This window comes from Alnus glutinosa, chromosome 1 (genome assembly GCF_958979055.1).
Source record: "Alnus glutinosa chromosome 1, dhAlnGlut1.1, whole genome shotgun sequence".
NCBI classification, from domain to species: Eukaryota; Viridiplantae; Streptophyta; class Magnoliopsida; order Fagales; family Betulaceae; genus Alnus; species Alnus glutinosa.
Window position 1 is genome coordinate 4,459,274 of NC_084886.1, and position 13,415 is coordinate 4,472,688.

General features: G+C 37.0%; 3 protein-coding genes across 6 annotated transcripts; 1 reads left to right on the top strand and 2 right to left on the bottom strand.

Annotated features, from left to right (window-relative positions):
* Positions 1-86: 86 nt before the first annotated feature.
* LOC133867329 (protein WVD2-like 7) lies at positions 87-6,722 on the bottom strand. 4 transcript variants are annotated; one of them, XM_062304068.1, is made up of 9 exons: positions 6,578-6,722; positions 5,895-6,008; positions 5,007-5,693; positions 4,478-4,888; positions 4,290-4,354; positions 3,449-3,545; positions 3,203-3,274; positions 2,872-2,982; positions 87-648 (listed from the first exon to the last, which is right to left on the bottom strand). In XM_062304068.1, the coding sequence occupies exons 2-9, from the start codon at positions 5,934-5,936 to the stop codon at positions 619-621; spliced, it is 1,515 nt and encodes a 504-aa protein (XP_062160052.1). In that variant the 5' UTR covers positions 5,937-6,008; positions 6,578-6,722; the 3' UTR covers positions 87-618. The 4 variants fall into 4 exon arrangements, with proteins under 4 accessions (XP_062160052.1, XP_062160068.1, XP_062160059.1 ...); XM_062304084.1 differs by lacking the exon at positions 6,578-6,722 and adding an exon at positions 6,456-6,477; XM_062304075.1 differs by lacking the exon at positions 6,578-6,722 and adding an exon at positions 6,215-6,348.
* Positions 6,723-7,897: 1,175 nt separating this feature from the next.
* Positions 7,898-8,934, top strand: LOC133858414 (germin-like protein subfamily 1 member 1). Its single transcript, XM_062293883.1, has one exon. It carries the CDS (start codon positions 7,972-7,974, stop codon positions 8,641-8,643), a length of 672 nt encoding a protein of 223 aa, XP_062149867.1. The 5' UTR covers positions 7,898-7,971; the 3' UTR covers positions 8,644-8,934.
* A 1,272-nt stretch (positions 8,935-10,206) lies between these two features.
* On the bottom strand, positions 10,207-11,992 carry LOC133867353 (probable galacturonosyltransferase-like 9). Its single transcript, XM_062304095.1, has one exon. The coding sequence runs from the start codon at positions 11,712-11,714 to the stop codon at positions 10,563-10,565; it is 1,152 nt and encodes a 383-aa protein (XP_062160079.1). The 5' UTR covers positions 11,715-11,992; the 3' UTR covers positions 10,207-10,562.
* Between the last annotated feature and the right edge of the window lie 1,423 nt (positions 11,993-13,415).

Here is a 13,415-nt window from a genome sequence, read left to right on the forward strand (position 1 = left end):
TGTTCTTTGCAGAGATTTCTGAGTCGATGGGGATTACAATAAATTGAGTATGCCTTTGATTCCCACTTAAATGAAAACCCAAGCAGTTCCAACAGAAAGTTCGGTCATTCCACCATGTGCTACATGAGCAATATATAATCTTAATCAAACTTCAACGGTTCATGTAGTCCATATAATAAGGATCAAACATCATATACTTTCAACACAATAACTGAATGAAGAGTGCCAGAACAATAGAATGGCAACCAACTACAAGAATTAATGCATTTCTAACAGTTTGACACTTTATACACAGCATTTTCTTCTTTTGCTTTATCTATATTTGGTTTGCGAGAGAGGAGTAATAAGTTGTCAATGGAAGATAGCAGCTGTCCCAACCTCTTCTTTTTGCCCTACCTAGCCAGATGATATGGGTTGTCTCTTCTACCCATTCAGAAATACTGTCTGCAGCTCCTCAGTGACTAATTGCTTGTTGGCTAAGTCATATATTATGGCACGAGTCCACACTGAGAAGCAATTCCTTCAAATATATCTTCTGTCTCTACCTAAGTATTTAGCTTTTGAAGCAGATGTATTTCTTAGAACGTGATGTATGAGTCCCTAGCCAAAGAACATTGCTCACTGATGAACCTCATTTTTGGAAACTTCCTGCATAATTTGACCGAGTAACATGATTAATGGGAGAAAAGGTTAAGAACAATAATAACTTGACATATGTTGCAATAACTCGTTTAACAGAGAGAAGTTCTCATATCACATATAAAATTCTATCCCCCCCCCCAACAAAAAATAAAAAATAAAAACAAATCCCCCTCAAAGCTGATGTTCTAAATGATGTATCATGCTCTCCATATTTTTAGTCTTGATCCCAAGTAACTGAACATACAGAAAACTCTTCACTTAATGGTCTAAATGACAGGAAACTAAAATCTGACTTGGTAGGTTTGGGTGTTCATTCGGTAAAAAAGATAACATTAACTACAATGAACTTCATGGAAGAATGGCTTCTGAGTATTGCTAAAATGATTTCTAATCAGTTGTGTATTTCCTAAAGGAATAACAAAAGGCCAAATGGGCTAAAAACCCAATGTTTTTGTCAAGATCCATGGACACATTAGTCAAATTTGTGCGATACCCTAAAAAGACACACAATTGATAAAATTCTTTATAATCGTTTATATAGTCTAGAACAACTAGATCAACCAAGTATACGCCTGATATGGAATTCAACACATGCTCACATAACACCTTCATAATGCACATCCATATAATTTGGAAAACAACAAATAACTCCCATGCAAAACATACATCTTTGTTATGAGAACCCAAGTTGTGCTGGAGTATGGCCAAGCCACATGACATTATCAGGTTGGCCCTGATACTATTTTGTCATGACCGGAACACGCGCTAACCAAGCGATACCTCAAAATGACTATTCAAAATGCGATGCATGAGAATTGGTAGTTGCGAAGTTGTCAGATACTAAATTAGTGGCGCTGGAATATCATGACAGAGAAGATCAGCACAAAAATGGCAAGAATCGGCAAAATCAAGCGTAATTGGGGCAATATCGCTCAATGTGCAATAAATTGGGAATAATTTTGTCTACAAGTATCAAAATCACGCATAAGACCCCAATCCAGAAAGTTATTTTCGGTGCGCACGTCGTTTTTAGGATCAAATCCATTGTTTTAAGTTATTTTTTTTCCATTTTAGAAAATATTTCTTTTCTCGTTTCAATAGGGATTTTATTACCGGATTCCGCCAGATTTTTGGCACAATCTTTATTTTGATTCACAGTTTGATTTTATACAATAATTAGAGTTTTGCAGTTTTTGGCAAAATTCGGTTTCCCTCGGCTATCTAAGCCCATCTTATGGGATTAGTTCAGTACTTCGATTGAGAATAATATTTCAGCATAGAGAAATGATTTTTTTTTTTTTTTTTTTTTTTCCATCTGTTGCATATTTACGTACAATTTTTTTTGTAAATCAACCATTAGATTTGTTTCTCTCTCTTCCCGACTTACCTTACAACTTCAATCCACATTTTCAAATTACTAACCTATGCTGTTAGAACCATTCTAGTTATATTCAGCGTCAAAATGCCTTTAGAATCAAATCCACACAATCATGGGTACTACACATTCGGGCTAATAAAATATTTCTTCTAGTTTCTAAAACACTCATTTTGGCTTCTCCCAGAAGGGGGACAATAAAACATGCGGCATTTTCTTGTCTCACATTATCACTAATTAAATTATCTTAGCGCAGAAAAAGAAAAAGAAAAAGAAAAAAGAATGGCACTTACCTTGAATATTAAACATATAGCTAAAAACAAAAGTTTACATAGAAGTTTACATAGAAGCCATTCTTCTATGGTTCTACGAAATTGCTGCTGTTCAGAATCAAGGAACACTTCTAACAAGGCCTGATGGGTGATGTTTCCAAAGGATCGAAATATTATGATGAACTCATATAACTCCCATGCCTACAATTCTAGAACTGTTGGTACCAAATGCATCTTACTTTTGGAGGAAATAACACAAAAGTTGTACCAAATGGTCAACAGTGAGAAACCATCATGATTATTGTGGCCAACTAAATGTGAAGCCAACTTGACACAATACTTTAAACAGCAAGGCAAGACAGCACCCTCACCACTTCATCTAGCACCACTGGTGGTAACTTGTGGAACACTAGTGCTAGTTGACTTAATTAAATACTTAATTTTTCTATTAAATCACCCAAAAAAATCAAGTAAAAACAATAAAACTAAAATATGGAGAAAAAAAGGAAAACTAGCCAAAGAAAAGGAAAAAGGAAAGGCAGATCACATTTAAGTAAGGAAAGACAGAGAGATATGATATACCTTATCTGAAGTGCTTTTTGACATTTTTAGTCCCCGATAAAAGCCTGGCACGGGTGTGGCTTTGAAATTAAGGCTCTGCCTTAACTTTCTGATCTCTCCCTCTTTTTGTTCCTGTGTCAATCATAGGATGTTGAGACATGCAATTTATGTAGACTGAATAAAGTTATTCTTCTGATTAATCAATGATGGTAACAATTGCTCACAGAAAGTGAATGTTTGGGGACATTTTTGAAATTATATTATTCATTAGGAGACTGTGCAGCCATACAACAGATGATGACATAAAGGGAATGATATGCCTTTTCCAAAGAGAACTCATTGTAAAGTGTACCTTTGATTTTGATTGAAGACCAGTGCTCACTGCCTCTTTAGCATTTGGTTTTTCCTCCAATTTCTTTGAAAACTAAAATCAAATTGTTAAATAGAGATGATCACATTTGAGGTCAATAGAGGACAATATTGTATCTTTAAGATATTAAAAAATTATGTATGTGAGCATTAGTTTTTTTTTTTTTTTTTTTTTTAGGGGGGGGGGGGGGGGGGGGGGGGGGGGGGGGGGGGTGTTCATTGTGGGTACCTCCTTTGTTTTCTTTGTCCTTTCATCGCTTTTCAAGCCATAAGAAGAAGGGACCGCCTTAGCACTTCTTTTATCCACACTACCTGCTTTTAGTGACCTATTCCAGGATAATAATTAAATATTGATCATTTTATAGAAATAAAAAAAAAAAAAAAAAATCAAAGATTTCAAAAATGAACCCATCCCTAATAATTTCATTAATGCTAAACATATCAGTGGACGATATTAGGGTGATTTTGCATTGCATAAGGTTAGAGGCATTCAAAAGCATTCTTTCAGAATCTTTTCTTCATTGAATTGGAATGGATTGGACAAACTGATGAATTATTATCCAAAATTATGCTTAGTTCATTTAGGCCCAACAATTTAAAGGAAACTTATGTGCGTTGATATCAAGACAAGCCACTTTATGTAGATACATGTTGGACATGCAAGAAACATAATTCCATATAATGAGCATAATTTTAATGAGGGCATTGAGATGACTGATATAAACAAAAAATGATAGAATTAAATCTCCTTGCATTTGTGAGGTACTGGTGGCACCTACAGTTAAGATTGGACATTAATAATCACATGTAAAATATGAGAAACTATTCGGATTTCCCCTTTTCCACTTGCACTACCCTCCTTGTTCTGTTTTGTTTAGATTAGATAAAAGAACAAATTTCAAAGCAAACACTAATTAACTATGAATCAGCGATAGCAAACACAAAACCAAACAGTGTTAAAATGCAAGCATCACAACATTTAAGCAGAAATCTACAACACAAAATACACGACAACAGTATACAATGGTAAATACATTCATCATAGGAAAAGTGTGAAGCCAAAACTTTACCCTCCATTCTCTTTTCGTGAAGTCATAGAAGTGGGAACCTTTGGCCCCGTCCCCTTTGCAGGCACCTAGTCCAAAAATTTGGAAAACAAAATGTTCCACAAAATGAAAATCGATGTTAGATAAGCCAATCACTACCTTAACGGTAAGTAAAAAGGTCTCTTCTTTTAGGAAAAGATAATGTGATAAACCTGTTTTGGTACTGAAGATCTCTCTTCACCAGAAGATTTCAGCTGGTTGAAACTTTTTTCGAATGTCTTAAATGCTCGTTTGACAATGTCCTTGTCCCCCATTTTCTCCATAATGAAGGATTTTCGAGTGGTGGTAAGCGAAGTTGGATCAGAATTTGTAGGATCCAAGCTAAGGGACATGTACAGAGACTTGGGAGCAACTTTCTTGCTTTCACCAATAGAAGAATTTTTTCTCCTTGGTAAGGATGAATCAGTTCCCTTCTTTGTTGAAGATCGTGATGCAGATAATGCAGTGGAAGTTGGTGTAGGCTTTGACACTTTAGGGGTGGAAAGGTGTGATGCCTTAGTTACAGGTGATACTGGTTTCTTCTTTACCCTTGTCACGTTTCTCTCCTTACTCACTGGAGGAACCTGTCCAGGCAAAACTACGAAAAAATATGAGCCACCAGATACAACCAAACAAAGTTTTTCTGCATAAATTTAAGTTCGACAATAAAGATCAATCAGTTAAAGAAATTAATCACTTGACCTTCTTAGATTCCTTTGGATGGTCCAACTTCGCTTTTTCCTCTTTAACTTTTGGAGCATTTCCTATCGCATTATCCCAATTGTGCGAAATTTCCTTCGTGTCTTGAGATTCAACCAAAGCAGTTTCTTTTTCTTCTTCTTCTTTTACCAAAACGGCCTTTTCTGGTTTGCTTGACTCGGGGCTATCTACCGTGCTACCCATTTCTTCTTCCACTCCCTCAGATAATGACCTTTGACTTTCTGTACTGATTGCAGCATCCTCCTTCAGATCAGCCACATGGGTGCTAATCACCTCACTGATCAACTTGGTTTCTTGCTTAACAACTTCTTCTGTGGGACTGTGGCTATTAGAGGGATCAAATTCAGAACCGGCACTACTAACATTACCGGTCAGATCTCCAACATTTTGATTTTCTGACCTCAACGGATCATTGTCCATTTGATTTGCTTCATCCATTAGCTCAGCTCTGCGAGCAGCAATCTTCTTGTAATGAGCTTCGAAGTAGGCCTTCTTCTCAGCTACTGATCCGGGTGTTGCAAACTTCTCGACTTCTTCCAAGTACTTATTGGGCGAGAAAGCTGACCATTTCTCCCAAGACAGTGAATCATTCTCAAACCTACCGAATGAAACCGACACTTCCAAGTCAGGTTTCGAGGAAGCTTTCTCTCCCATCTGTTCATATATTAACTGAAAAACCAAAACCCAATCAAATTTTCAAGCAAGAAACAGCACGACAGCTCGCAATAACACAAACAGTAAAGAAAATTAGGAATTTGTAGGTGGATAATCAATCAATAAGCCTTAAAACAAATAAATAAACATGGAAAAAAAATCATAACTTAAACAAATGGGTCACTTTTAAAGGACTAAAGGACAATTTAGGTGTACCTTATCTCCATCTCTGGATACATCTACTACAGGTTCACCCATCTGAGTGTCAAAACTCAGGTTTGAATTACCAAAGAGCTACCACACAAAGACACGAACTGTGTATACCGTGGCCTGTAACGAGCATGAACATACCATCAATGCACTGGATCTCAATAAAAGACCAAGAATAAGCTCATTCAATATGGAGACAAAAGAAAACACTAAAAAAATGTAAGCAGTGCAAGGAAAAGCTCAGGAAAATATGTAGCAAGGAAAGGATCACATGCCCATGTGTTGGGTTCTACTCTTTTTCCTTTATCCCCCAATGATTCAATTACCAATTTCAACTTTGTCCGGTAATGACAAATTTGTCTGTTTCACGTACGTCTTCTGGAAGGTCCTAAATGGTAAATCCAATCAACAAGAAGAAAACAATTACACTAAAAGAGAGAGACAACCCATATCCTGTTTCCAAAGATGATTAACTGTACTGTTTCCAGTTTGATAAAAAGTTAAAAACTTTTTGAGAAAGAAAGTATGATTAATTGGTAAAAAGAGAAAAGATGGGGTAGTATTTACCAAATCTTCAATGAGGAATTAAGATTGGTTGGCATAGTTATGGAGGTTCAACAAAACAAAGTGGGCACACTGAATAAACTACGACATTACAACCAATGCGTTACGATTTGCTCTGAAAATACCTTCAAATGTCTTATTCAGGGCTTCAGAGAGAACCATACACTAAACCCAAAAGCCAAGGGCATCGAGCAGATCAGCCATGGAATTATGGAAAGTAGATGGTAAGGAAGGCCCACTTGGAAAAGCTGTGCAGTAGAGAGAGTGTCTGAGAGTGACTGACGGGTGTCCCCGAATTAGATTATAAAGACTGCTCAGGCGGTCAGGCCATGTATGGACCCTACAATGGAATTGCTTGAACAAAACGTAGAAACTTTATCGTCAAAGAAATATCGTAACGGGAAAGAAACGACATCGTATGATTTGAATGCTGAGTTCATACGGCGTTCCTTTATTAAAACAAATAAATGCATGCTAACCAAGTGGTTGGAAGATGATAAAATTTTGAAATAATATTTAAGTGACTCTTTTTTTTCTTTTCTTTTCTTTTTTTTTTTTGCAAGCTTTAAGTGAGGTCTTATATAATATGTAAAGACACTATTTTAATTCAAAAGTTTATGCTTTTGGATAGATTTATGTCTATAGAAAAATGAAAGAACTCCTTCTAGTGTTTTTTTAGTGTCTTTCTGGATGATGTAGCTTTAATTTTTATTTTTGTTAAAAATTACATTTCGTAGGTCACATTTTGAGATTTTTTATTTATTTATTAAATCTATGTCATTCAGTAAGACACCAAAATAAACTCTAGCATTTCTCATATCTATAATTCGTAATTCCTATAGTTAAAAATTGGCTATGATACTAATTAGTGGTAAGATAGACAATTTGGGAGATAATAATACCAATAAAATCTTGATTAGGAACATTATCTTAATCTAAAAGCCATATTGGGTAGTAATTGAACCAATTTTTTTTTTTTTTTTTTTTTTGGGGACTAAGATAATGTCTAAAAATGTTATATCAATGTCTCACTTAGACAGAATGGAAGACAGGAGGACCCCATATTTGAAATTTTTCCTTTTATATATATGGGCCTAGAAATTAAGTTTGGCCCATTATTCATGCTTTGATCTCTCCAATAAAAATAAACCCTTGATTTCGCCCCTATACTTCAAGAGTTTGTTTTATCTTTTTATCATCAAAATTCTTCAACATTCGTAAAAGAGTTGTGATCAAATGGGCCCAAGTTCTATGAGCTAATGAGTTTGTAATAGTCAATTAGACCACAAAAAAAAAAAATTAAATTAAATTAAAATAAATAAATAAACAAGTCGGATAAATTCCCTTAACTTGCCTTGCATTTTTCCTCTCTAATGCTCTTAAGCTACTCAATCACCTTTTCCCGACATAAATTTCAAGCTCACTAAACATCAATCTCCAACATTCGCGGTATATATATAACTTATAGTCTTTTTACTGGTCATATCGTCAAACCCAGAAACTTTCTTGTTTCATTTCAATGGAAACCAATTGCTCTTCCCCATTGCTCCAATTACTCTTCGGACTGGCTCTTCTGTTGGGCCTAGCAAAACCCGACCCGGATCCGCTTCAAGATTTTTGCATTGCAGATAACATAAGCCCACAATCTCTGTTCCTCAATGGTGCACCCTGCATTGACCCAAACCAAGCAACCGCTTCCCACTTTGCCACATCCGCTCTATCCAAACCAGGTAATACGCGCACCAACAAGTTCGGGTCCAATATCACAGTGACCAACAGCGTCAATTTGCCTGGGTTGAACACCATGGGCTTGACCATCGCCCGAGCCGACATAGAGGCCAATGGCCTCGTGCCACCACACTCACACCCGCGGGCTTCGGAAGTAACCACTTGCCTCAAGGGTGAGCTCATTGTGGGCTTCATGGACACCTCTAACCATCTCTATATACAAAAACTACAGCCCGGTGACTCATTCGTGTTCCCGAAGGGTTTGATCCATTTTCTCTCCAACCCCAACCAAAGGATCCCGGCGCTAGCCATGTCCGGGCTCAATAGCCAAAATCCCGGCGTCCAAATAACATCAATAGCCACATTCGCAACAATCCCTGGAATTCCTGATGGGGTGTTGGAGAAGGCGTATCAAATTAGCAATCAAGATGTGGCCAAGATTCGGAGGAACCTTGGAGGGTGATTATGCTTTTGGATTAAGGTGACAACTCCCACTATCAGATTCAGAACACTTATTATTTACTCTTGGAATTTATGTTTGCTTGTGGTGGTGGTGGTAGTGGTGATGGCAAGCCCCTCTTCTTTTCAAGGTAAAAAAGACTAGGCCAACTGTCACATTCTGATCCTTTTGTTTTTAAATTTACTATTACTATCAAATAGCAGATGTTTTCATTATGTATGAGATTGCGTCAATAATATCAATATGGAAATACGACAATAAATGAAGGCAAAATGGACTGATTGCTTTGGATCATTTAGGCAAAAATCAGTGGAGTAAAATGCTTTTTTTTGGGAACCTGTCACCGTGTATATTAATAGATGTAATAAAATAAAATAAAATTTAACATTAAAATAGAGAGAATCCCGAATTCAAATCGAATTCCACCAAACGAAATTATGGTAACATTAATTATGTAACTCTAATCAATAATCATCACCTTCAGATCTTTTCCGATGGATCTTTATAAATTTTGAATTATTTTGGCCGAATGAATTGGGGGCCTGGGGCATATTAATTACCGAATGAAAATGTATCAATTACCTTGGCCAAATGAACTGAACCCACAGTGACCCAAATACAAATTTCTCATGAAAAATTTGAAATTAAATATGAATCATGAGCGAAGCACTTCAGCCAAATAGGTGACACAACACCAGCCCTCACAATGCCCCAATATTGTTGTACAATAGCTCCATGATAATGACATTTGGAGAGGTATCAAAAGGATAATAATGAATTCAACTCCTGCTCTTGGGACGGAACAAAAAGAAAAAAGAAATGTGAATGCACCAAAGCCTCCAATACCTGTTCAATAACCCTAGAACCTACTGGCGTGAGAGGAATATTTCTTTTCTGATATTTTCCCATTTCTATTCATTTCTTGGTAGGTGAGAGGGATACCTCTGGCATATCTCATTTCCCTCTCTAATCTGCTTACCTTATGTCATGACACGTCGTCTTAAAGAAATTTGCCTGTCATTATCAGTAGGAACTTGAAAGAAACAGGCATGAAGCTTCCTAGCAAATTGAAAGAGAAAAGAGACATGGCTTGTTGACTTGGTCCCAACACCACACATTTATATGTTATACATACGTATAAACACACGTCCTCACGTCCGGTAGAAAACAAACAAACAAGCCCTGGGTTACTGGGTATCCAAAGTGGTTGAAAATACTTATCAATGGAGGGGCGTGTCAGGGGACCCAAGGCTGAACAAAGCCCCGTGATCGTGATCGTGATCGTGATCGTGATCGTCTTCTCGTTGGACTTGTGGGCATTGTTTCTTGTTTCTTCTCAACTTCCCATCATATGAGCTTCGAGGTCACTGTGAATCTGTGATCAATTCAATCATAAACAGATAAAGTGAATGTCTACCTTTCCCTTTTCTTTTCTTTTTTTCTTTTTCTTTTTTTCTTTTAAAGTAAAAAAAGTAGAGTAAACGACAAAACACAGACCTGTCAGTTCTGTCACGACTTGATTAGCCAAAACCAGAAAACAATACGGAATTAATTAAATAAAACAAATTGGAAACTTGAATATGGGAAACCATTTATTATTCTTCTCCTCCCCAAGAGTGTCTTTCCAGAGACCCATTACATTTTACATGAAAAGAAATTCTTTTCAACCCAGCAAAATTGTTCCAAAGAATTGGAACTCCAAGAATAGGAATCGAGATCTCAGATGTAAATACAAGAATTGAACCAAGAAATCAAAAGGATGGAAACAAGAAGGGGAAAAAAAAAAAAAAAAAGAATATAGAAAAAATTGGAAAACCCAACAGAACCCCACCAATCCTCCTCCAGTCCTCCCCAAACCCCTCTAAACCAATCTGTACACGGCTAACAAAGAATTCTCTGAACAATGTACCAAAGAATCAGAACTAGTAACCCGAATACCCAACCAATGCCGGAGACGACGCCGTAGAGGAGAACCCAGAAGGCTGATCCTTTGCTCTGTAAAGATCGTATGGCTTCCAAAGACTGTCAAGCGGGCAGGGCTTCTTGGCATCGAGGCGAACCCAGGGCTTGCCCTTCCCACTCCAGTGCAGCAAGCTGACGGGACCGGGGTGCAAAGACCTGCAGCTACCCTTGACATTGTCGCCGCCTAGACCGTGCTGGTTCCACTGGTGATCAATGGGCTCTACGTTCCCGGCGAACACTAGCAAGAACGGTGGGAGCGAACCCAGATCGTAGATCCTTCTTTTCCTTTGCAATTCCATCCAATTCTCGATCCTCCTCCTAAAGTTACCTGCTCTCCACCTCACCAGGTCCATCACCATCACGCCGGTGTTGAAATAACACGGACTTCGCGAGGCGAAGACCCGGGATAGCAACGGGTCGGACCAGAACGAGTCCGTGAAGTATTTGGTGAAGTTGGCGTGGCAGTACTCGGGCGCCCCGATGACCCGGGAGCCGGTGAGCTTGGTGCTCCAGAGCCTGTGAATGTCGTCGACCACGATGACATCCGAGTCCAGGTAGATGACGCGGTCCACGCACTGATCCAGAATGTCACCCAAGTAATTTCTCGCGTAGTTCAACGGGTTCTCGAGGGCTTGCCGGATCGACGAGGAGATGAGGTTGATCACGGTGTCCTCGCGGAAGATATAGACCTTGAAGTTGAGCGAAGGGAACGTGGATCGGACGAGTTGGGTCAGGACCCGTGGGCTCGCCGGGTCGAACTCCGCCGAGATGAAGTGGAAGAACACGTGCTCTGGGCACGAGGCGTGTCGCAGAACCGAGTGAACAGCTGCCATGGAGCCACGTAAATACTCCGAGTCCAAAGTCATCGCGATGTGGACCAACGATGTGTCACACGACGACGCGTATTCTCTGTTGGTCGACACGGGGCACTCCGCTCCGTTACGGTAGTCCGGCGCCTCATCGAATCGGGCCAACCCGTCGAGGCCCGGCCCCAATCCATCCCCACCGTCGACGACTCTAAGCCGAAACGACCGGATACCCAGACAAAACGGCGGTAACAGAAGCGAAACTAGAATTAGTAAAACGGCGGCGCTTAATCGGAACTGAACCATTTATGGCTTTCGCTTCCAAAAACGCCAAGAAGGAAATGAATGGGCTTTCTTTGTGGTTTTCTTGAAAATGAAATACAGGTTGATAGTTATAGCGATAGGGAAATGTGAATACAATGAAACGGTCAATGCGTAATCGAAACTGCTTGAAATGATAACAATGGAAAGAAAGACGAAAGAAAAGCCCCAACTTCGTCAATTTTTCTTCGTCTTCCCACTGCGTTTCAAACGCGGTTTTTGCCTTTTCTCTGATGGAGAGAAGGAAGAATACTTCATATTTGGGAAGGAAATAGGAATTACCTATTTATATGGGATTTGATTACTACCTCTACCTCTCTCATTTTATTTTTTTTTATTCTCTTTTTATTTTATTTTTTTTTTAAAGAGGAAGGGAATGGGAAAAGGAAAGGAGCTGATTTTATTTTATGAACTGAGCGGGACCTTAGGGCAGAAGAAGTAGTTATTTTATGTTGGTTCTTTTTTTTATATTTAAAGAAAATTTTATGAAAAATATTAAAAAAAAAAAAACACACATTTTACAGCAAATGTTTTATATTTAAATGAGGAGGTTAAAAATGAATTGTAAGTTTCTATATATATACATGTCTGATATTCATTCCTTATGTATTATTTTAATATAAAAATATATATTTAATTGATATAAGAAAGAAAAAAAAAGTATAAAAAAGATAAAATAATATTTAATTGATATGAGGAAAGGTAAGGAAATTTATTGTGGGATGGTTTTTTTATAGGGAAGCAAAAAGTAGTTTTATTTCATAAATATAAAAAAAAATGATTGAGAATTTGCTACTAGTGCTATTAGTTATAAAAATGCAAGGAATAATTTTTTTATTTTTTTTGTATTTTTAAATGATATTTAATTATTAATGTATTTGAATTGAGTTTACATTTGAATTAATTTATTAATTTTAACATATTTACTGTTTTAAAAAAACGAAATTAATGGAAATATTCACACGAAACAGTCGTTGTGTTTGTACTCACTATTTGTACATGGGCTGATGGGCGTGCACGCAGCTACTTCGACAGTGGAAATAAGTTCATCGATATGGAATATTTTTCAGATGTGAATGTTCGTTTTATTTTTATTTCAAAAAATAAACAATATTATTACTAAGAACAAATCCGTTTAATATAATTATTTTTTTATATATATATTTTCGTTATTAAGTATGATACTTTGAATCATACTGTGTAATTTGAAATTGAAAAAAAAAATATGGTTATTATGTATTTTGAATAGAAAAACAAATAATTTCGAGTCTCGAATTCATTCGGATTTAGGACATCAATGCTTAGGTTAGACAATAGGCATGTGTTTGGCCTCTTTGACAGTTGGATTGCAGCTCCTTTAACGCATTGATGGGCACGGGAAGTTCTATGTATAGCTTTAAATATTGCCCATCTTTTCCTCCGCTCGTACAACTCGACAATAAAAATTAAAAAAATTAAAAAAATTAAAAAAATTAAAAAAAAAAAAAAAAAAAAAGTACGATAAAAAATGATAGTTAAATAAAAACTAAGGCTTAATTTGGTTTGACGTATAAATATTTTTTCGTAGCTTGTAATGTTTGATATAATCAAAAATGATAGTTAAATAAAAAAATATTTATTTTTAAATTTCGTAAATTACTAACCAAAAAATCATCTTTAGCTTCAAAAAATAATCTTAATTTTTAA